This window comes from Otolemur garnettii, unplaced genomic scaffold (genome assembly GCF_000181295.1).
Source record: "Otolemur garnettii isolate 467f Iridium unplaced genomic scaffold, OtoGar3 scaffold00028, whole genome shotgun sequence".
NCBI classification, from domain to species: Eukaryota; Metazoa; Chordata; class Mammalia; order Primates; family Galagidae; genus Otolemur; species Otolemur garnettii.
The window spans coordinates 630,458-655,239 of record NW_003852423.1 but is presented as its reverse complement, the minus strand read 5'-3'; the positions used below and the strand labels follow the sequence as shown (position 1 = coordinate 655,239).

General features: G+C 38.2%; 1 protein-coding gene across 2 annotated transcripts in view; it reads left to right on the top strand.

Annotated features, from left to right (window-relative positions):
- Nucleotides 1–241: 241 nt before the first annotated feature.
- The window catches only part of SNX13 (sorting nexin 13), a 161,999-nt gene continuing 137,458 nt past the window's right edge, over nt 242–24,782 (top strand). For both annotated transcript variants that reach the window (XM_003788482.3, XM_023512418.1), the window contains exon 1: nt 242–470. In XM_003788482.3, the coding sequence (XP_003788530.1) occupies nt 459–470 (12 nt within the window). In that variant the 5' untranslated portion in view covers nt 242–458. The remainder of the gene's footprint in view (nt 471–24,782) is intronic.

Below are 24,782 nucleotides of genomic sequence, written 5' to 3'. Positions count from 1 at the left end.
GTACGGCGGAGAACCGGCGGCCCCAGCGGGCGCGCGCGCCGGCTTCCAAGCGACTCCGGCGTTATGGCCTCTCTCCACTCCCCGCGGTCCCAAGTTGGTCCCCGGACCCAGCCCCGGAGGCCCAGCTGCCTGCGCCGAGCGGCCCGCCGAGCGCCCGCCCCCGCTTCTCCGCGCGCCGGCGCCATGGAGACAGTCACGAGACGCCAGCAGCTCCCGCGCCCGCCAATGGAAGGGCACGTCGCGGGGAGACGCGGACGTCGCTCTTCCAAGATGGCGGCGCGTCCGTCGCGAGCAGCTGGGCCGGGGGGAAGCCAGCGAAGCCGAGTAAAGCCGCCGCCCGGGAGAGGACTGAAGGAGCAGTTGCCGCCGTTGGCGGCGGCCCGGGCAGTTTTCGTTGCTGCTACGGCTGTTGCCATGCGGCGAGGCTAGGGAGGACCCCACTTCCCCGAGGTGTAATAATGTTAACAGAGGTAAGCGGCGACGGCGGCCAGTGTTTACCTGTGAAATGGGGAAGGGGCCGACGCCAGCCTGTCAGACAACGTCATTTCTCGGGCCGGCGGGCCGGACCCGACACCGCGGGCCCCAAGGCCGGAGGAGCTACGAGATCCTACAAGTGCCCCCAGAGTAGGAGCTGTGCTGACTCAACAGAGTCCCACCACCTCTGGCTGCCCGCGCCTCGCCTTTCGCAGTTGCCACTTGCCAGTCACCCCTGGCACTGGTGTCCCTCTTGCTATCGCTTCCCCATAACTCATCGCTTCCTTCGTGGTGTCCGCTTACACGCTGCTCTGTGGCAGCGTTGGCCTCTTTGCGTTGCCCCTGTTCCCCTGCGGATTGGGTTGCCCGAGGTCTCCTCCGATCTCTGGGCTTCAGGGCCCTCCACCTCCGAATGCGGTCAGCATCCTAGGTTTATCGCTCAGCCAGTACGGTTTGCTCCCCCCCCCCCCATACTTTGCTTGGTCAAGTGGACCTTTTTCCTCAAGCTAGACTTGGGTGGCTGAGTTATAACACCCCCCTCCCCCACACCCCGTCACCTTTTGCTTAAATCGTGGGCATCTCAAAGTTCAGTGTAGCATCTGTCTTCTTGATTTGCGTATGGCCCTCTTGCTACTCTATGGCACAATTTCTTTCTTTCTTTTTTTTTAATTGGACCAGAAGTGGAAGTAGGGCGACTATAACTAGCCAATCAGTTTCCCTTTTCTAGTGCCTAATGTCCATTGCAGAAAGCAGACTTTTGAAGAAGTAGAGTTTGTCTTTACTAGCAATAGTTAAAGGGGAAGAACTAAAGTGTTGCAACTAGGTGCTTGACCCAAGTTGACACAGTTATGTGCAGGGGTACAGGCAGGTGTATACGTCATTGAACTTAAAATACTGAAGCTTGTGGATTTGATGAAATCTTTTTACAAGCCGTTCGCTTTAAGTACTGTGAGGATCCTGATGTGGGGAAAATTTAGGTATCTTTGTGTGTTTAACTGAAGATAGGTAGTAGTTTTCATGGGAAATGGAAAGTATTTAATGGGTCATAAATAAAATGAAAACATTTGTAGGTGAGTGGTCTCTTTTGTCTGTGAAAAGTGGTGATAAAGGACTTGCCTTTCGAAGTCCTTGGAACTTCAGTAACTTTGAGGAACTTTGTGTTTTGGTGTTTGTACTTACCCTAAGCACAGAGCTTGTCATATGATGTATCTGGTCGATACTTACTGGTTGATTGTAATTCTGAAATACTTATTTCTAATAGTTTGAAACTCACTTTATATTTCTAAATTCTGCTGATTTTTCATCCCTGGAGTTAATTCTCAGAGATTATGGTTGTATAGTAAGTTTCTGTTGTCATTAACAATATTAAAAAAAAAAAAGACCTACAAGTGGTAGTTTTGTTTTTACCGGAAATGTGATATTTTGGTAGGAACAAATGTGATATTTTGGTAGGTAGCCTTATAAGGTTTCAGTAGTATCTCTGATGTTTGTGAGGTGATCTTTTTATTGGCTTAGGTTAGTGTATTTTAAAGAGTTTTAATATTTTCACCTGAACTCATTAGTGTCTTGTAAAATGATAGTGTCTTGATTTGGAAAGAACTTTCTAAGCCTCTCTCTCTGTTTTTTTTTTTTTTTTTTTTTTAATTTTTAGCTTCTGTATTTAAATGTAATTGCATGTTTCAGTGCAATATCTTAAACAATGATATTAGTAGTACTCAGTAAGCTGTATTTTAGTGCTTTGTGTGGATATACTGTACAGCTTTTGATAGAACCAGAGTTTCGATTTTAGCTGTTGCTACCTAGCTTATTTTATTTATTTATTCATTTTTGTTTTTTGCAGTTTTTGGCCTGGGCTGGGTTTGAACCCACCACCTCCAGTATATGGGGCCGGTGCCCTACTCCTTTGAGCCACAGTTGCTGCCCCTAGCCTATTTTATTAATCACTGCTTTGGCTTGCCTCTCCGAAGAAAGGCCCATAATAGACTGTACTTGGATCTTACCTGTAGTTTTTAGTAGTAGTTTTATAGGTTAGGAAACTGAAGCCCTACCAGCCCAATTGACTGGTCCAAGGTCAATTATTAGTGACAAAAGTAGAAACTAGAGTCTCATTTCCTAACTCTTAGTACAGAATTCTGACTATTTTGCTCAGCTGCTTTTCAGTGAGTAGTTTTCAGTTCTCTCTATACATTTTAAAACATACTATTTACTGCATAGTTAAGCTGAAAATTATCTTTACTTGAGAAAGACTTTTTGCTTTACCTTAGCTATTTTCCTTTAAAAAAATAAAAACAAAGCTTGTAAGTCTTGTAAAATAATTCTGAGATATTTTAGGTCTAAAACTTCACTCAATATTGATTACTAAAAAAGTAGTGTGGGACTTTTTACTACTTCTGTTAGTGCTAACATGACTCAGGAGGTTTTAGGTGAAGTGATTGAATTCATGTTATGTCTCAATGTATGAAGAGCTACGTTATAAAAATTCTCCTGTCTTTATATTAGTTATATTGAGCAAGTATTTATTGTGCCTAGAAGGTGGTGAATCATACTATGTGCTTGGTTTCTTTCCATCTTAGTGCTGACAAGGTAATACTATCCCCATTAGACAATGAGAAAATGGGTTGAGAAAGTGAAAAGGCTTGCTTAAAATCATGTAACAAATGGGGGAGCCAGAAATCACACCTAGGTCCTCTAATTCTAAATTATGTTCTGTTTTTGTGGTTCAGGATGGAATGCATCATTAATTTTCTTTGTAACTGATATCAGTATACTATTTTAGGGCTTTCTTTCTTTCTTTTTTTTATTTTTTTGACCAAGTTGAGGATATTAAGTACATAGATATGTAGTGGTAACAGTGGTGATAAACAATCCTAGGAAACTTTTCAGTTTTGCCTTTTGTCAATTGTATGTTCAATTGAGTCCTTTTCAGAAATGAGAAACCACAGAAATGATTAATTAAGGGGTATTTTCAGTTAAGCTAAAAGGGAAAATCACTCAGTTGAGCACAGTAATGTGTACATTGAACTTTGAAACCTATGAAATGTGATAGGTTAGTGTGAATTGAAAATATAGCCCCAGTTATATAGTTCTCAGTTTAACCTTTTTCACCTCAATTTGTTTTATTTTTATCTTATACAATATAGATTGTATAAGATTAGTATCTTATACAAATAAATATAAATTATTTAAAAGACTTGCTAGTTAAATTTATGTGTTTGTCTTTTGCATTTTTATCAAATTTTGGATCCATTGAACTTTGAAACGTGATACGTTAGTGTGAATTGAAAATATAGCCCCAGTTATATAGTTCTCAGTTTAACCTGTTTCACCTCAATTTGTTTTATTTTTATCTTATACAATATACATTGTATAGATTTGTATCTTATACAAACTTGCTAGTTAATTTATGTGTTTATGTCTTTTGCATTTTTCCTGTAGGGATGATATATGTTATTTTTAATTGTCCAGTTCCTCTGTCTTTGCTCCTATTAAAACTTCTGTCTCCTAATGTTACTGCTACCACATTTGGCAAAACAGTTTTGTCATATATAAGTGAAAATTATTTGTTTGGTACCTACCCTTTATCCTTTTTTTTTTCCCCCTACTAATAGTAAAAATCATATATCAAAGGTAGGGAATGAGATGTTTGTTTACCTGAGAGTTTGTTTGAATTAATATATATTTTCACAATATTAGAGTATTATGAGATATCTATAAATGAATTTTACATTAAACACACTTTTAAATGATTTTTCAAAAACCATTTGAAGTCTGAGCATTTATTATTACAGAGAATTAAATGTACAGATGTAGGAAAATGTGCATCCTCCAGTGCTATGGCATCCTCTGGAGGTTATTTTGCATAAAAACTAATTATCAGCCTGTTGTCACTTGTCCTGTGGTTATAAAAATAGTGAATAAAAATTATAGTTATTTAAAGTTGTGAAAGTTGTTTGTAAATGTGTTATTAAGTGAATGTTAAATAAAAATAGTTTATATTTATATTGTTACTTTCATCCATCCATCCAGATTTATTGTTTTTGGAGGTTAACACTGATTCTTGGTTTGGAGTTAAACAGATTTGATACAGATGGAAAAAGGCATGAACTGCAGAACTATCAGGGTTCCAATTAATAGTTGTTAAGGAAGTAAAAGGTTTTGTGGTTTAAGGATATTTGCCTAAAGAAAGTTAAGTAACTTTCTTCTCTGGAGGAATTCCTATGGCTTTTGATAGATGATCAAAGAAGGTGATAGAATTTGCAACATAATGCAAAGTTGTTTAACCACAGAGATTAATAGAGTTTCTTCTATTTCACTTAGGGAAATTCTGAGATGTAGTGATGAATCATAACTCATCAAGGAAGGGTCTCTGAATTTCTAGGGCTCATTTTGCAAACACACACACACACACACACAAACACACACACATGTATAGAGTTGTCTTTCTCATAAATGCTGTAGTATATTTATAATAGAAGTACTCTTGGGATAGATTAATCCTTAAACTATATAAGTTATTTCTTTATTAATTAATGGCATTGTAAAGACTGCTGACCAGAACAAGAAGCCCACAGGTCCATTGGCAGAGTGTGTTAAGAGGTAGGAAAGGGATTTTGTAAGGAGACAGTGGAAGGACATTACTATTTAGAATGAGTCTGCCTTGCCACTCTCCACACAGCATTTAGTGTCTTTTGACAAGCCAACATGAGTATTGCTAATCATTTTTCTTTTTCTAATATTTTAAATTGACAGTCATATTTGTATACATTTATGGGATACAGTGTGATGTTTTGAAGTATGATAACATATCCATCATTTCACTTAGTCATTTTTGTGGTGATACGGGACATTTGAAATTTACTGTCTTAGTTATTTTAAAATATATAATACATTATTGACAGCATTCCCTCTTTTGTTTGAGCTTAAAATTTCTTTGACCTGTCTATCTGAAACTTTATACTCTTTGCCTAGTAATTCCCCATCTGTCTATCCTCCAGCCCCCACTCCGAGCCTCTGATAACCATTATTCTGCTCTCTATGTCTATGAGTTCAGCTTTTTTAGATTCCATATAAAGTAAGTTGATGTGGTATTTGTGCTTCTGTGGCAAGTTTATTTCCCTTAGTGTGATGTCCTCCATGCCCATTCAATGGCAAAATTTCCTTCTTTTTAAAGCCTGATTAGTATTCCAGTGTGGATATTTCTCTTTATCTGTTTATCCCTTGATAGATACTTTGGTTGATTATGTATCTTGGATATGATATCGTGAATAATGCTGCAATCAATATGGGACTGTAGATATCTTTTTGACATACTGAGTTTCATTCTTTGGATATACTATACCTAGAACTGAAATTTAATGGGGGTTCTATTTTTAGTTTTTTGAGGAACCTACACACCATTTTCATAATGGCTGTACTAATTTACATTTCCGCCAACAGAATACAAGAATTCCCTTTTCTTTGCATCCATGGCGACATTTCACCTTTTTGAGTATAGCCATTCTAACAGGTGTGAGGTCATATCTCATTGTGGTTGTAATTTGCATTTTCCTAATGGTTAGTGAGATTAAGCAATTATTTGTGTCTCTGTTGGCTGTATGTGTAATATCTGTTCTTTTGAGAAATGTCTGTTTAGTGTCTTTTGCCCATTTTTTTAAACGGGTTATTTGTTTTCTTGTAATTGAATTGTTTGTGTTCCATATATACTTTGGATATTAACTTCTCATCAGATGCATGGCTTCTAAGTATTTTCTACCATTCTGTGGGCTGTCCCTCTCTTTTTATTTTTAATAGACAAATAATGATTGTATTTATATTTTTAAGAATTTGTATTATTTTATCCATTGATTCCAAGTTTTCAGAGAGATTATAAATGAATTATCAACAATCCCCAACCTTTTTGGCACTGGGGACCCAGTTTCATGGAAGATAATTTTTCTGTGGGATAGGAATGGGATATGGTGGGATGGGGCATTAGATTCTCATAAGGAGGGCGCAGTCTAGACTAGATCTCTTGCTTGTCCAGTTTATAGTAGGATTCACACTCCTATGAGAATCTAATGCAACAACTGATGAGACAGAGCTCAGGCAGTGTGATGCCAGTGATGGAGAGTGGCTGTAAATTCAGATGAAACTTCTCTGGCTTACCCACCTCTCACCTCTTACTATGTGGCCTGATTCCTAACAAGCCATGGACTTACTATTCCAGGGCCCAGGGGTTAGGGACTACAGAATTATATTCATTAAGTAATTATTTTGACTACAGTTTATTAATTCAACACACATATACCTGTTGTTTTACATAGCAGCCAATCAGGTAGTAATGCTATATGAAATAATAGTAGCAGACAAAAACAAATATATGTGGTATTTTAGTTAAGCCTTACATCTTAATTAGATATAAATTTAACATTCAACATTTAAAAATAATAAAAGATAGCGTTTAGATTAGCATTTAGATTTAGTATCCTTGAGAGTCCTAAGCAGGGAGATAATAGTATACATAGGTCACTACAGAAGTTTTGCAACAGACTCCGTTATGTTATCTTACTTCCAAGGAATGCAGTTGACAGCATCCTTTCTGATTTCAGTTGTGTAAGTTTCAACTTGCTTGGTGTTGCTGGTAAGGCTTCATTTGTTTCCATCTGTGCTGATTTTTCATTTCTTGATTTTTGTGTGTCTTAAAACTTTTGTAATGACACACACTATAATACTCTCAAGTATTCAGATGAATTGTTTTAAAGTTTGTTGACCAGTTTTCCATAGAAATTGATAAAAAGATAGTTTCTTTGCTAGTCTCCTATACGTATTTTATTGTTTATGATTAAGAGTTGTACCATTAATAGCTACAGATTTGTAAAGTTATTGTAAATTTTAAAATATTAAGGGGGTACCTATGTTTTTGTTACATGACTACCTTGTATAATGCTTAAGTCAAGGCTTTTAGTGTGCCTTTCATCATATAGTGTTTGTGATACCCAGTAGGTAAGTTTTTGTCCCATACCTCTTTTCCTCTGTTCTCCTCATCTTGGTTTCCAATGACCTTTATGTCTCTTTGTGCCTATGTATACCCATTGTTTAGCTCCCACTTATTAGTGAGAACACATGGTGTTTGGTTTTCCTTTTCTGAGGTAACTTCACTTAGGATAATGGTTTCTAGTTCCATCCAAGTTGTTGCAAACAAGATTATTTCATTTCTTTTTATGGCGGGTTAGTATCCCATTCTTTCATAATCCACTAGTGAATTGATAGGTACTTAGGTTAGTTCCACATCTTTGCAATTATGAATTGTGCTGTGACACACATTCTAGTGCAGGTGTCTTTTTTTGTAAATCAACTTCTCTTTTGGGTAGATACCCAGCAATGGGATTGCTAGATTGGATGGTAGGTCTACATTTATTTTTTTGAGGAATTTCTATACTACTTTCCATAGAGGCAGCATGCTTATTTGGGGAAATAAGAGGTTAAATTTAGGAGTGGAATAGGAAGTAAATAGAAAATTTTTGTAGGTTTAAACATTTACAACATTTGTTTGTTCATCATAGGGCCATAGCAAGGTGTGTGGTTTTTCATCTTTTAATGTAATAACTGCCTGCATAAATATAGACTTTTTCCGATCATAAAGGGTGCTGTTGTTTTAATGCAATCATATTGTTTGATGTACTTGTGATTGCTTAGGATTTGTGTCATTTCTAGTTTAGCTATGTAATAAATAGGTTCTATCATGAAGAAGAGATTCCAGTGCTGGCCACTGACTAGCCATTTGATGGCAAAGCTAAGTGACTATATTAATCAAGATTCTCCAGTGAGATAGAACTTATAGGATATACTTAAGAGAGATAGATCTGTGAGGAGGAAATATATTAGGGGAATTGGTAATTATGGAAGCTGAGAAGTCCTTCAACAGGCTGTCAGCCGACTAGAGACCCTGGAATGCTGGTAGCCTGGCTTAGTCTGAAGCCAAAGGCTTGAGTATCCAGAGACTGTTAGTGTTCCGCTCTAGAGTACAAAGATTGGGGAGCTTGGAATTATTGTCCAAGTACTGGAGAGGAAGAGTATATCCCTGGTCAGTAGATAGATTGACACATTGCCTTTTCTCTGTTTTTGTTCCCTCTGCGTCCTGCCAACGTGGAGGGCAGATTTTCCCCACCTAGTCCCTGCAGAGCTGCATACCAGTCTCTCCTCTGGAAACACTCTCACAGACAAATCCAAAATGGTGCTTTACCAGGTTTCTTGATATTCCTTAATTCTGTCAGATTGACATCATAGCTTATACTGAGCGAGGTTCTCCAACTGTGGCTTTTTAAATTGTGCTTTGAAATTCTGTGGTTTCACAGAACATTAAATGCTTCTTTAGTTGACTGTGATCTGGAATTGACTTTCTATTTTTAGAGTCAGATTTAATTTTGATAATACAATATCATAAATAATGGTCAGGAGAGGTAACTTTGAATTAAAACAAGAGGACAGCTCTTAAAATGCCCCCATTCTTTAAACCCATTTTAAAAGGTGGTTGAAATTAAATGCCTCGTCTTCCTGCAACAAAATGAATAAATAGACTGGAGTCATGATGATGAATACTTTTGTATATCAACAAATTATACCTATTATAGTAGCAAGGCAACATGCAAATGAACCTGTATGTTAAGGATTGTAAAAGATGAGTCCCAGCTTTACCACTTATTTGTGATGGGATGTTGCAGAAGTCATTTGAACTTTGTAAGCTTTAGTTCCCTTTTGTGTTAAATTGTCATAATAGCACCTTTCCAGCTGCTGTTGTGTTGTTATGAAAATCACATACGGTGATAGAGGGTATAACTTCATAAATTGTTAGTCATACTCAAATACGCCTTGTATTAATGAATTCAGATTGTAGGCTCCATCTAGCCTTAATGCTCACTATCTTCTTGATGGTTGAGTGAGTGGTTCTCAGGGTAGTTAGGATGTTCTTTGGCCATTAGTGGAATTATAAGGAAGGTAGAGAATAGACTAAAAGAAGTGAAAGAAAAAAATAGACTGGGAGCATGTCTATTAATTCGTAATGAAGATAGTTTCTTTCTTGTGTGGTTGGTAATCTCATTTCAAAGAATTTCTTAAAGTGAAGTTATAAAAAAATGCTTTTGAGGGATACATTTGAAAAAGGTGACTTATTTAAGGGTTAGCAGTTATTTGTATGTAAATGTTCTGAAATGTTTGTGGGAAAGGAAATCTTTTATTACTTTTTAACCAACCTTGGTAAATTCTTAAAAGGAAAAGCTCTTGTTATAGATAATATTTATAAGGCCTTGGTTATAACTTGTGTTGGAGATAAATTTTTATGGATTGTTCACCAAACATGAATACGCTTACTTTGTGGTAGGCACGTGCTAATAAGTTTTGGTACTGAAGTGGTGAGTCAGTTGAGAAATCACTGTTAGGGCTGAATTTAGCTCTGTGCTACTTTGGCCATCTTTTGTCAGAATAAATAATATGACTAAGGACTGAACAACTACGTGGAAGAAAAGGTTTCAGAATATAATTAAAGGTACGTTTGACTTGGATTAGCTTTACAACTCTAGGTTGTAAAGTTGTTTACTAGTTGGGATGAGCTTTCCTTGCATTTGAAGAGTCAGTCCATCTCTGTTGCCTGTATTTGCTTCATAATTCACAGCGAGAAGTGAAAAAAAAAACAAAACAGAGAAGAAAAAAGTTGTATGCACATATTTTTTTTCCTGAAAAATTGTGTGCACATACACACATATATATATATGTATTTTTTTTTTTTTTTCTGAAAACACTTTATGTCTCTACAGAGCTTTTTATTACTAAGAGACACAGCTGAGTTCTGTAACCCTGGTAAAAGTGATACCTAGTCCCTTGGTCCTCATCTCTACTTATATTTATTTATTTGTTTATTACATGCTTTTTCCTAGTAGACTTCTGAAGATGGAGCTTATAGTTGTATTTCTAGACCTTAGAGCAGAATTCAACACATGGTAGGTCTCACTAGTTACCTATTGAGTGAATCAATGTTGAATGTTTGTTTACTCAGGAAAAATTAAGATACAAGTGAAAAATTACTTAGACAAAAATGGCTTTGATAAATTTAAAATACCACATAAATTACATTTAAAAGATTGGGTAATATCTGTGTTCACTAGACATTCTGTACAGCAAATGCACTGTGGTTCAATGTTATGTTTAGGGTCATCTGGATTCAGAAGTTAAATATGAGGTTGTTAGTTAGGAATATAATTCTGTTTTCATTTTTCTTATAGGGAAAAAAACTGATCAGGTTATTATTTTGATGTAACAATTATAAATGCATTAAGGAGTCGATTTTGTTTTACATCTCTTACTACTTGATATTTGTTATGATTTCATGAACACCATGTAGGATGTAATTCTTGAACTAGATACACTTAAAGCTTATAATAGAACAATAATGCTAATTTCTGTGGCATTTTGTTGAGTGTTTCAGTTTGTATGACCTTTTAATGCTGCCTTGTAATTTTTGAGCTAGATACGCTTAAAGCTTATAATGGTACAATAATGCTAATTTCCGTGGCACTTTGTTGAGGCTTTCAGTTTGTATGACCTTTTAATGCTGCCTTGAAACTTTGAGTATAAATTTGGTCATGGATTTCAAAGTTAGAAATTTGAGGGGTACATTTTCAAGGAAGGCAAGTGCCTTTCACCCATCTGTAATTCCACTGTATATTCATAAATATGTACTAGAAAAGTTCAATAAAGTAATTGTGCTCAGTTCAGCTGTTAAAATTAAACAAATATAATGATCTAGGTAATATACTTTTGAAGTTATTGTAGTATGAGAAGATCATATATGTCAACAGGAATAATTCATCTTTGTTGGCTTATTGCTCTGTTTTCTCCAATTGCCTGAGGGATCCTTTTATTTTGGCACTTTGTGGAAAACCTCAGGTAATCCTGCTTTGCTTTGGACCATAGCTCTGCATTATTGAAGAGTTCTTAGATGTTAACTCTATTTAAACCTGAATTGGTTTTTTTCCCTGAAACTCTGGAGCTATTTTTAGTTTGGCTAGTTTGGCATAGGAGAGAGTTTGTGATTCTTTGTATAGTGATTCCTTTTTTTTTTCACATAAGAATTGTGTGACAACATGAGGGTATGAAGAATGGCCTTTGAATTCACCATCCTTTGAAGCTTGGAAATTATAAAACTTACTTTGTACAATTGTAGTAGAAGAGTTAAATATGAAATAAAATTTCACCACATTTCTACTACTATGTAAATTCTAGTAAGTAATATAAATCTGACTGTTAAGATATTATATGTATATAATATATATTTATATATATTTTCTAATGTGTTTCTTCAAGCAATAATGTTATACTTGCTAATTCTTGATTTTGCTTCCTGAGTTTGAGATAGCTTCCCTCCACCCCCAGCATTTTTTCTTAGCTGAGAAACACTATTGGTGTCCATCAGACTGCAACTGTCAATATAATCAGCTATTTTTACATCTAATGTTAATGCATCTGCTCTTTTTCTTGGTTAGTACCTAAGTGCTCATTGGCTTAAAATGGTGCAATAGACTAATCCTGGGAGAAGTCAGGAAAAAAAGGAAATGGGATAGAAGGGAGGTTGTAAACACCTTGAAGGGTGGAACACAGCTAAGATACAGAAAAAGGAATGGAAATAATGTACTTTACAAATAGTGGATATTGGTTATGTAAAGATTTTAGAAAAACCAAATAGGCTTGAGAGTATTTTATGATTTATTAAAATAATATGTCTTATGAACCAAAAGGATTTAGAAGCTAATGTCTGGTACATCAGAATAATAATAGGTACTAATGTAAAGTTTATATGACTGTGAAGGTTAGTGAGATTATCTTTGTACTAGGACTCAGAATGTTAATCATCTTTTTAATATATTTTATCACAAATCAAATATTCCTAATGTCTGAAGAAGGGTATATTGTTTTTAAGAGTGATGGCTGGTGTCAGATTATTTGGCTTTGCATCTCAGTTTTGTCACTTGTGAGCATTTTAATCTTGGAAAGATAATTGATCTTTCTGAGCCTTAGTTTTTCATCTGTGTGACTTGTAAGTTAATGGTACCAATCCTATAGGTTTGTTATGAATATTAAGTAAAGGAACACATGTTGAGTACTGTGCAGTGTTTCTCACAGTGACGATCAATACTAGGCTTTACTATTATTTCCTTTGATATAAATAGCAAGTGGTTTTTTTCAAAACTTAGAATTTAATGTTTGACGTTTTCATGTTGTCTTTGTTTTATTGAGGAAATTTTAAAATGTCAACGTATTCTTCTTTGACCTATGATGATCTGATTCTTTCCTAACTGTCTCAGTTTTTAATAACTTTCTAATTTGTATATTGCATTTCCAAAGTGAATACTAAGAGGAAAGCCTAGACTGCATTTCAGGATGAAATCCAGAGGGATAACACCTGTATAATATGAATTGATCATAACCAGAAGTTTCAACTAGCCAGTGTTTCTTCTGGTCACTAAAGGTTACTTATACTGTAGATGAAATTAAAGGGAAAAATGGCAGTGTACTTCCATATGCTTAAAAAATGCTATTATTTTACAGTTTTCTGACATGGAGAGTACTGTGATGCCTGTCAGTTTTATGTAAAGGAGCTCTAAATTTATGTGAGCTTGTGTATTGAATTGTCTTATAGGGAAGAAAAAGGTGAGGAATGTTAAAATCCTTTTTAAAAAAAATTATGTAGTTGGCTTAATTGATATTTATAGTATTGTGTAATAGGTTAAGAAAAGGACTGAGGCTAAGTTATTACAAATAAAATTTACACTCACACAGCTAAGTTATGGGTATTGAGCATATAAATAATTTCAGTCCCTTATACAACAACTGCTTATCTAGGTTCATATAATAATACAATAAGCTGTTATACTCAAGGAGGTGGGTGTTCCTGTTATAGTAACAATTTACTCGGAGATTGTGCCGTCAAGGTCCTTTGTAGCAGAATCTATGTCTGCCTCTGTTTTCCTTTTTACACTTACTTTTTTCTTTCTTGTTTCTGTTGCTTGGTGTCTGTGTTGATTTTTGCTCCCCCCTCTTCTGTCTTTATTACTCTCCCTTATGACTGTAGTCCTGTGATGTGCTCTCAGGGCTTTTTTTCCCCAACCTTCACCCTTAACTTTTCTTCTCAAACAAATTAAAAAGGAAACAATAGAGAACTTCCATTTTTTATTTTATACTTGATTTATGGGCTTAAAAATATTTTCATTGTTATTTTAAAAGGTGAAAAGATAGAATGGTTTGCATATTTTTTCTTAAATAGTCCAAGTCAGTGTAATTTCCTTCTATGACTCTTGAATTTATCTTGATTGAAATAATAACATCATCTTTGAGATAAATGAACACTATTAGTCTAATTTTTTTTTCTTGTGAAGTAAGAGTACCTTGTAGTATTTCGAGGGTCAGGATCATGTTTCTGATATTGAATTGTTATTGTATAGCCCTCAGGAAGGACTGTGAAGGAAATGTATGTGATCTATACTAACTCTACACCATACTCTGACCAGTTACCTTACCATCTACAAAATCTATATCAAATTCCTAAAGGACGTCAAGGACTATTAGTGTCGGGTTAGTTAATTCTGTTTTTTCCTGATAACTAAGTGCCTTGAATCATAATAAATCACTTTTATTTGATTATTTAGATGTCCTGTGAAGAATTTTGCTGATCCCTGCCTTTTTAAGAACCTCCTTGAGATTTGAAAGGTTCAGGACTGAAAGTGAGAGATTATTCTGAGAGGTAATAGATGAATAGTGTTCATTTATCTCCAAGGGCAGTGGAGTCCAGGTTCTGCGTGGGCAACGTGGCCTTTATTCACTTGGGTGTCAGTGGACTGAGTTCAAAAAAGAAGTCAGCATGTGGGTCAAGGCAGGGTAGGAATATAAGGGTTGGGATGGGAATTGGTGTGCTCATTCCTTCTTGGGCGGGACTTGTGCACTTGTTTCTTTGTCCCTGCCTTGGTTATAATTGGATGGATCCCTGCGCGTGGCCCTATCATCCCTGTATTTTTAGTCTATTATAAGATGGGGTAGAGTGATGGGCATGGTATCCCTTTGCTTCCTGCGGATTGAGAGTCAGCGTCGGCTACCTATAAGGAAAAAAAAGGAAGAAGGGAATGGTGTTTACAGGAACACTCTTGGGTCTTTAGTCTGAACTGGTTGGTATCCATGTAGGGCTAGGATATGAGTGGTTGTTTTTTGGGAGACTGCCTGGTCAATAAATTGGGAGATGAGATGGAGTACTACTGGTCTGAGAATGAGAAAGACCGTAATTAGTGGCCCTAAAATGGAAAGTAACCAAGGGGGCCAGGAATCAAATAAGGACCAAGGATTAGATGATTCAAGATTTGTTTGTCTCAGTTTGGTTCTTTCTGGGAGTTCTTTTACTTTGCCTGTGGTCATTCCTGACTGGTTGACAAAGAAACGTTTTTCTCCCAGAAAAATGCATGTGCCTTCTTTTTCTACTGTAAGTAAATCTAAGGCTTGGAGATTTTGGAGGACTACTGCAGCTAAAGAATTAATTTGTGGTTGTAGGATGATCAAAGAATTGGCTGCCCTTTCAGTATCTTCACTGAGTTCTAGGAAGAGTTGATGGTAAAAGCGGGTTGATGTGGGCAGTGCCTGTGGCTCAAAGGAGTAGGGCGCTGGCCCCATATACCAGAGGTGGCCGGTTCAAACCCGGCCCCCAGCCAAAAATTGCAAAAAAAAAAAAAAGTGGGTTGATGTACTAATGCCTGCAATGTCTGTGCCAAGTCCAGCCACTATGCATGTTCTGAGGAATACAGGAGGGAGGAAGGTGGCTCTTTTTTGTCTGGAAATAGGGGGTGCATCAGGGCCTGAGTTAGGGAGGAGTCATTCACAAAAGAGACTTGGGGGGGGTTGAGGAAAATTCAGGTGCAAAGACTGGAGTGGTTAGCGTATAGGCACTGATAGATGGAGCAGCTGAAGAGGAAAAATATTCCTGGAGTGGCACAGGAGTAGTTAGACAAGGGAAAAGTTGAGTTGAAGGAACAGAAATCAAGTTGATTTATGGGCTTAAAAATATTATGGGCTTAAAAATAAAGCTTATAGAGTCTCCTGTACCCCTGAGATTGGGGAAAGCTAGGGATGGAAAGCCCATAGTTATGGGGCAGAACAGAGCTGTGTTATTTTCTGCCAGAGTGGAAGAGCTATATGTGTTGGATATGGGTATGGGATTGAAAAGATGTTGGTATAAAGAAAGGCACATCCAGGATCCTGAGGGGGAGAGGAGAGAGGAAGAGTTCAGGACAGCTAAGCAAGAGGTGTTTAAAAGCCGAGGAATAAGAGAGTGTTGTTGTAGGTCTTGCAGGACAGTGAAGTCTAATCCTTTAGAGGGTGGAGGGATTATACTGGAAGAGAGGAGTTTTTTTATGAATTGTCCTATTTCTTGCTGATGTACCAAGTCCTGGACTCCACCTCCATCTGATAATCCTACGTGTGTGAGGTAGGTCCTGCAGACAGTAGCCCTAACTCCGCCTCTGGGGCATCTAGTGCCCATTATTTTGGTGGTCCAGTACCTCTTTCCTCCCTAAGAACATTCAAAGGCTTTGGTAATGTCCTAACAGTGTGCTGGCATGTAGCTGTGGCTAGTGAAAGAGGGGGTCTGAGGTAAGAATCGGCCATAGCTGATGTGGGAATGGGGTTGGTAAGGTATTCACGGATATATGTGGTTTGGGTAGCAAGACAACCTGTGCATTCAGTCAGTGTCAGTGGGGAGGGGAGAAGGGCCAGGACTGACAGGAAGGGGTAGCAGGAAGGAAAAGGAGTAAGAAGAGGAAAAGTTGAGTTTCCTCGGGGAGAAAGTCTTGCAAGGTGCCATTGTAGCCACAGGTCTTTAAAGGCTTCAAAGAGGTCATTCCAGCTTTGGACTTGTGAGAGTAGCCAGGCATCTCGAGAAAAGTTATGGAGAAAAGTGAAGAAGTGGGGAGGATTGTTACACATATATGGGGAAATGGACTCTTTGGGGGATCTGATGAGAGATCTAAGGTGATAGGGGATAGTATTTGTGATTTCCAGTGGGTGTCTTCCAGTATTGGAAGTTTCTCTGTAGGGCACAGCTTTATTCAGGTTTGGTAGATCCAGACTTGTTGTCCTGCTAATTATTCTCTGACTTTCTCTCCTGAGGGTTGGGGTAGGAGCTGGTTTATTGTTTTCCTAAGTTCATCCCTGGTTTCCTAGAGGATGGGAAAATAGTTTCCTATGGTGGAGCCTGGAGGGGATCTAGGGCCCAGAATAATAGTTCTCATATGCTATTTCAAAAGGGCTGTAAAAGAGGGGTTTGCAAGTCATAGAGTCAGTGTGGAGTAAAGCTATGGGGAGGAGCTTCATCCAGTCTTGTTTGTGTTGGAGCACTAATTTGGTGAGATGTCATTTAAGGATGTTCATTTCTTCTACTTTCCCTGATCATTTGGACCTGTAGGGCACATGTAAGTGCCACTGGATTCCTAGGGCTTATGAGGTTTGGGAGGTGATCTAGCTAATGAAAGCTTGGCTGTTGTTGCTCTGAATGGAGTTGGGGAGGCCAAATCTAGGAGTAATGTGGTGGAAGAGGACAGAGACAACTTCATGGGTTTTTTCACCTATTGTGGGGAAGTCTTTTACCCACTCTGAGAAGGTATCAACCAGTAGTTTATATTTTCATACAGGAGATGTGGGTGAAGTCAATCTGCCAGTCTTGTCTAGGGGTTTGGTCCTAGGCCTGATGTGTGGGAAAAGGGGGTGTTTTTATGGCCTCCTGGGGTGAGACTCAGGTATAGATTGTGCAGGACTGGGTTATCTGTTTCAAAAGGGAAGATGGTTGTGGGCAAGAAAGGAGCAGAGAAACAATGCAAAGAGGCTTGAAGCCAATGTGAAGGCTCTTGCGCAGGGAAGAGAGGATATTTTGTGCTTGGGAGGAAGGAGTAATAGATTTTCCCTATTGAGGGAACCATCTTCCCTGTGTGGGAAGATGCTGGTAATTGTCCTGTTCTTCGGATGTATATACTGGAGAGAATTTATCTAAGGACCAAGTACTGGCCTTCTGGGGTTGGGGTGGGGGGCATAAAGGCGTTGGTTGCCTTTGGAAATTGAATCTGTTTTATTCTGGTGGCCTTTACAGTGGATGATGGCAACTTCTTTTAGGAGAGTGGATGCATTTAGGAGGTTTTTAATGAGTGTGGCATTGATAATAGAGGAGCCTTGGGTAGTAAAGAATCCTCTTTCTTGCCATATGCCTGCCTGGTGGTGGATTATGTGGAAAGTATACTTAGAATCTGTGTGTATGTTAATTGAGCAGTCTCATGCAAGTTGTAAGGCTTTAGTGAGGGATAAGAGTTCTGCCTGTTGTGAGGAGGTATTAGGGTTGGGTGCAGAATAGTAAAGGTGATAATGTGGGAAGAAGACACAGTAGCAAAGTCTGCCTTGGCAGTGGAGTGAGCAGTGGGCTTGGAAGAACTGCCGTTGATAAACCAGGTGCTTCGGGTAAGGGAACCTGGGAGATGTTGGGAAAAGGGTGTAATGTTACTGAGACTAAAGGCCAGCGATCATGGAATGAGTTCTGAAAACTGTGAGGGTCATGTGAGTGGAGGGCAGCTAATGGAGATGAGGGGTTATATGGAAGGCAAGGGAGAAAGTGGATAAGAGGATTTTCAATACGGAGGATTAGGAGCTGGAGTAAACAAGGTGTAGAAAGTAAAGATGATAAGTGTTGGTGTTTTAAAAGGGATAGAATGTTATGAGGGGTAAGTATATATATAGGCATGGTGGGTAAGTTTCTGGGCCTCCAGGAAAAGGAGGGACATGGCTGTCACCGCTTGGTGGCAAGGGGGCCAGCCTAGGGCTGTGAATTCTATCAGTTTTGAGAGGAATGCTATCAGAAGGTGCTTATTATGCAGTTTCTGTGTTAGGACCCTTATTGCACATCCTTGGTGTTCTGACAGGGGGTTTCTGTGTTAGGACCCTTATTGCACATCCTTGGCGTTCTGATAGGGAGAGGTAAAATGGATAGCAGGGATCAGGGATCTGGAGGGAGACTGCTTGTGACAGAGAGGATTGTAGGGAGAGGAAGTCATGTTTTGTTTGGGGAAGGGGTAAGGAGGAGATGGCCTGAATGCAGTCCTGTACTAGGATGTTGAGGTATTAGATACAATGAGAGGTCAGTTGGGGCTTTGGAAGAGGGCACTCTGTACCCCTTCATGGCGAGGAAATAGAGTTAAGTGAACAGACACTTGCTGGGAGGCAGTGGGGGAGGGGCTCCAAAAGAGAAGGTCATCTATTTACTGAAGAACTGTGGAATTTTTCAGTAAAATTAACTGCTGGAGGTAGGCCTGAAGTGCCTGACCAAAGTCATGAGAACTGCCTTTAAATCCTTGTGTAGGTGAGTTGTTGGCTGGTGGAGGAATCAGGATTGGTCCAGGTGAAGGCAAAGATAGGGTTGGGAGAGCTTGTGGTTGGAGATGGTAAAAAAGGCATCTTTGAGATCTAAAACTGTGTAGTAGGAGGTATTGGAAGGAATGGTAGATAGGAGGGTAGGGATTAGGGACCCCTGGTTAAATAGGCTGAACAATTTTATTAATGGCCTATAAGTCTTGCACTAACTGATATAAACCATGGGTTTTTTTTTTTTTACAGGAAAGATGGGAGTTAGTAGGTTTGAGAATACTGGCCAATTGAAGTGTGAGGATGAGTGGTTTAACGCCCCAGGGGGCCACTGTGGGGATCAGGTATTTTTTTAAGAGACTGATATGAATGTTAGGGTTGGAGGGCAGTAAGAATGGGTGAATGATAGGAGGCTATAGAAGGAAGAGAGGTATCCCACACAATGGGATCTATAGGGAGGTCAGATTGAGAGAATGGAGGAAGTATAGGGGAGGGGTTAGAGAGGAGTAGGGTGGGTAGTGAAGGTGGGAGCTGGTGGGAATTGTTGCTTGTAATTTTGGGAGGATATCTCTACCTAGTAGGGGAATGCTGCATGAAGGAATGATAAGGAGTGAATGTGAAAAAGAATGTCCAGAAAGTGAGCACTACAAAAGTGGGTTAGTGTGAGGATGTAGCAAATTGCCATCAATACCACCAGTGAGATCTGTTTGTTGTAAAGGACCTTTGTAGGAGGGTAGGATAGAGTACGTGGTCCCAGTATCAATGAGAAAAGAGACTGGCTTACTTTCCACTGTTAGATTTACCTGGAGGTCAGTCTTGGCGATCATGTAAATGGGCTCCTGCATCTCCAGGAACCTGTCTTCAGTGGCCAAGCCTATGAGGTCGGGGAATTCAACCAGGTCCTGGGAGTGACTGGGAACTGGATCCTCAGAAGTACCTGGGCAGTAGACTTCCAGTGAGGACTTCTGCAGGCTGGACATGGCTGGGTTGATTGGATTTGGGGCACTACCTGGCCCAGTGGCTAACTTTACCATACTTGAAGCAGGGTCCTGGGGGAGGTTTTCTTTTTCTAGACTGTCCAGAGGAATTTTGAGAAGTAGCTGGGATATGTCTAATGGCAGAAGCCAATAACTGGCACTCTAAGAGGCACTGCTGCTTAAAGGCCTCTTCTCAGTTATTAAGGACCTTGAAGGCTATGTTGATGAGGTCTTAATGGGGGGGTCTGAGGGCCTTGGGTAGATTTTTGGAGTTTTTTTCTAGATAACAAGTGCAGACTGGGAGATAAAATGCATGTTGACAATGAGCCTGCCCTGTTGCTCTCTGGCGATAGGGTGGTATAGCAGTGGAGCGCTTGGTTAAGACAGACTAACACCTGGGCAGGATTTTCATCCCCTTTCTGGGTTATTTCTTTTAGTTTGTCATTCTTGGCGACCTTATGGGCTACTTTTTTAAGTACCTCCAAGAGACCATGTGGTTATGGAGGTGGACTCCAGGAACATGATTTTGGTAATTGCAATTGGGGTCTTCCCAGGGGACGGTCCTAGTGCTTTCTGGCAGGGTTTGGTCTGTTTTCTGTAGATCTTATGTGTGGACCTGGGAAGGGGTCCAGACCTGCTCCCTTTCCTCTGAAGTTAGGGTGGATGTGAGGGTGACATTTAAGGTCAGACCATATGATTGGGTTAGATATCTAAATTCTTGAGAGTATTTTGTGGGATCTGTGGAGAACGAACCTAGTTTCCGACTTATGTGGGACAGGTTTGAGAGAGAAAAGGGGACATGAACCCTGACAGTACTTTCAGTTCCCTCAACTTCTGGGAGGGAGTATAGAGGTTGTGGTGGTCTGGAAGTATAAAGTCCAAAGATGTGGCCAGATCTAGTATGAGATGGGGAAGTTGGGTCCAACACCTATCCTTTTCTGCCCACGTGTGGTGGAAGGCATGTGTAGGGGGCAGTGGAGAGAGGGGGATGGGCTGGAATTCTGCAGATTGTGGGGGAGTCTGGGGGGCAGAAAGGAGGGGGTTTCTTGCTGGGTCAAAGGAAGCTAATGGAGAGTCTGGGGGGAGTCAGGGAGGGCTGGTTGGGCCTGAGCAGGGAAAATTTGAGAAGGATTTGGGAGATGGGAATTGGTGTACTCATTCCTTCCTGGGCAGGGCTTGTGCACACCTTTCCGTGTTCCTGCATTTGGCCCTATCAAGATTGAGTGTAAAATAATGGCTTAAGAACATGCTCAGTTCATTTTAAACCAAGCTCAGGCAATGCTCCAGTTGTATCATTTAGCTATTTTTTCATCTGAAGAATAGTATTGGTGATATAAAATGCCATTGGGTTGTGAGGTAGATATATTTAAAGAGGTTACCAAAGGTTCTAGCCAATAACAAGCACATAATTTTTTTTTTTATATGTAAGATTTTTTTTTTTTTTTTTTTTTTGAGACAAGGTCTTGCTGGGTTGCCCAGACTAGCCTTGAATTCCTCGGCTCAAGCAGTCCTTTCACCTCAGCCCTAGTAGCTGGGGCTATAGGTGCCCACTACCACTGTGTCTGGCCTATTAAGCACTTCATACATGATAGCTCTTATTTAGAGCAGTGCTATGCTATGCTATGCTTTTCTTTTCTTTTCTTTGTCTCACTTTATGGCCCTTGGTAGAGTGCTGTGGCATCACAGCTCACAGCAACCTTCAACTCTTGGGCTTAGGTGATTCTCTTGCCTCAGCCTCCCGGGTAGCTGGGACTATAGGCATCTGCCACAATGCCCGGCTATTTTTTGTTGCAGTTTAGCTGGGGCTAGGTTTGAACCTGGCACCCTCGGTATATGGGGCTGGTGCCCTACCCACTGAGTCACAGGCGCCACCCCTTAGAGCAGTGCTTTTCAACTGATGTGCCCTGATAGGATCTTAGGTGTGCTGAGAAATATTTTAAGGATGTTAATTAAATTATTTTTGAAAGAAGTTCAAGGTACAGTAAGTATATTTTTTCTGTACTATTACTTTGAATCAACATAATTTAAGTGTACCATGGAAGTTCAGCTGTAGGTTCAAGTGTGTCTGTGCCGTGAGATACAAAAGAGTTGAAAAATATTGTTTTAGAGGGTGCCCCTTTTCATAAGAAAGAAGCAGAAAATTAGCAGGTTGGTGACAGGTGTTAGGTAGTGCATTGAGGATCTATCTTTCTCTGTTGTGAAATGTTTGTGTTGTTTTTATTCCTCCTTGGATTATATTATGGGGAAAAGCAGTATTTAAAGTTGTAAATATTGGGACTTTTATTCTTGATTTGGTATTCATAGCCCTGTATGAATGAGAGATAAATGGGGGGCTATTTATGAATATAGCCTGTTTTATTTTGCTTTTGCACCAGTGAATTTCTGTGATGAGTTTCAATATTACAAGAGGAATATATTTGTGGTTAGAAATCTTCTGATGTACCAATTCAGTTGTGTTAAAGGAACTTAAGATGACTTTCCATGTAACTGAGCTTATTTTTCAGTATAAGGTAATGATAAAGTATGGTCTGGATGTTTGAGAATCTTTAAATATACTATAACGTGGCCCAAATAGAGTGGGTAGGCAGTAGACAGATTGTTGGGTTAGAAATGCCAAAAGCAATGCTGTATTATGCCTAAATTATACCACTTATTTTAATTTAGATTTATAGTGACAGGGGATCAGATGAGAAGAGGGTACAATCATTGAGAAACCTGGACATTCAAAATTTTAATTTTCTTTTTTGCTGTTTTCTCTCTTGCCTTGAAAAATATAGAAATGATGCTCCTTTCTCTGTTAAAACGTTTCTGTTGTTATTTCAAGAAACATAGTGAATCAATACCTTTTTCATTATTCAGAGACTGTTTTTAAAATAATTGATGTAAATACAATTTAAAAAATTTTTTTGTTTGATGTTTTATAAGAATTAATTTTAACATGTTTAATTATTGAGGGTTCCTCAAAGAAAAAAAATACGTTTAATTATTGCTAAGAATATGATCAAAATTATTAGCAACATAATTTTTGAACTTCTAAAATCTCATATAATGTTGGTAGAAATCCACCTTTTTTCTTTATCCAAGTGTTTTAAGCCTATGAAAGAACTTGTTAGAGATCTTATTGTAATTAAAATTTGTTTCTGTTGTTTGTCCTAGCCTTAAGTAGGTTATACAGGGATCTCATTTCTTCATGTATGCATTCACAACTAATTATTTTTCTTTTTCAAATGAAAATGGCTTTTTTGAGGTGTAATTTAAAAAATGATGCTTATAAAAATTTGAAATGTAAAGTTAAACATAAAGAAAATACATTAAGCACTTACAACTTCATTATCCAGAATAACTACAATTAATATTTGCTAACTTTAATATTTTGTCATATATGTGTTAAAACATAGGCACATATATATATAAATTTTGTAATCTCCTATCTTCACTTAATATATCTTAGATTTATAGAACAAGTAAAACTTGTGAATAGGTTAATATCAGATTGTACATTAAAGGAAGGAATTGTACTATGCTATACAATTGAGATTTATTGCAAATGATAATAGTGAGATGGCTTATTATTAGAAATATGTTAGTATAACATAACTTTATTAATTGGTCAGTGGAGAAACAATTTCAGAGTATTATATGAAATGCCAGGAAGATGTTTGATGAAATTCAGCTTCTATTTCTGAATAAATATGCTTGATAAAATAGAAATAGAGGAATACTTTATTAAAAACTGTATGTTAGTACAAATGCCAACAGCATACTTCTTTATACTTTTAGCTTATTAAAACATAAATTTGGCTTTTAATTTTTCAACTTTGCCTATTAGGTGAAAACTATATTCTTGATTTAGGATTTAGGATTTTTTTTTTTTTGGAGACGGAGTCTCACTTTGTCATCCTCATAGAGTGCAGTGGCATCATAGCTCACAGCAGTCTCAAATTCAGGCTCAAGCAATTTGCTTGCCTCAGCTTCATGAATAGCTAGAATTACAGGCACTTGCCACAATGCCTGACTATTTTTTAGAGACGGGGTCTCACTCTAGCTCAGGCTGGTCTCCAACTGGTAGGCTCAGGCCTTCCACCACCTCAGCCTCCCAGAGTGCTAGGATTACAGGCCTGAGCCACCAGGCCTGGCCAAGATTCTGGATTTTTTTGATTGAAGGTAGAGTCAATAGTTTTTTCATAATGATTTATAAACATCTGTTTACTCATAGATTTTAATCTTTTGTTGTATATGGAACACATGTTTTTTAAAGTACATAGCAACTTCATAGTTCTATTTTGCTACTCAGAAAAATTTATGTTGTCAAATATGTCAGTGTTTTCCTACAGATTTTGCCTTTTTAAAAATGACCTTTTCGAGTCATGGATAATAAAATGATTTATTGTTTTTCTTTTTCTTTAAGTCAGAATTTCCCAGCTGTTTTCTACATTTTGTTAGTATTTTTGTGAGGGCTTTTTAGGAGGACAACTACTCATGATAATTTTAATTTTTTAAATTAAAATTTAAACTTTCAAAAATAAAGAAACTCTGAAAAATATTATCACTAACACCCATATACAATAATTTGGATTTGTTAAAATTGCTTTCTAACTCTCTGTGTAGTATTTTTGTTTTTGTTATAGCTCATCTATTTTAAGATCCATTGCAGGTATGTAAATTCTCCTCAAAATACTCTCATGAATCACCCATGAGAGTAATAAGGATTTTAAAAAAATTAGCCACAGAATTATTTTAACACCTAATAAAATCGTCAGTAATTCCCTATTATAATCAAATATTCAATATCTTAAAATTTTCCTAGTTTGAACCAGTGTCTAAATCAGTGAAGTGATTGTTGCCTCTCTTTGATCCTGAATAGATAATCTCCCCATTTATCTTCCTTGTCTTCCTTTTTGCCCCTTCTTCTTCTTTTTACTCCTT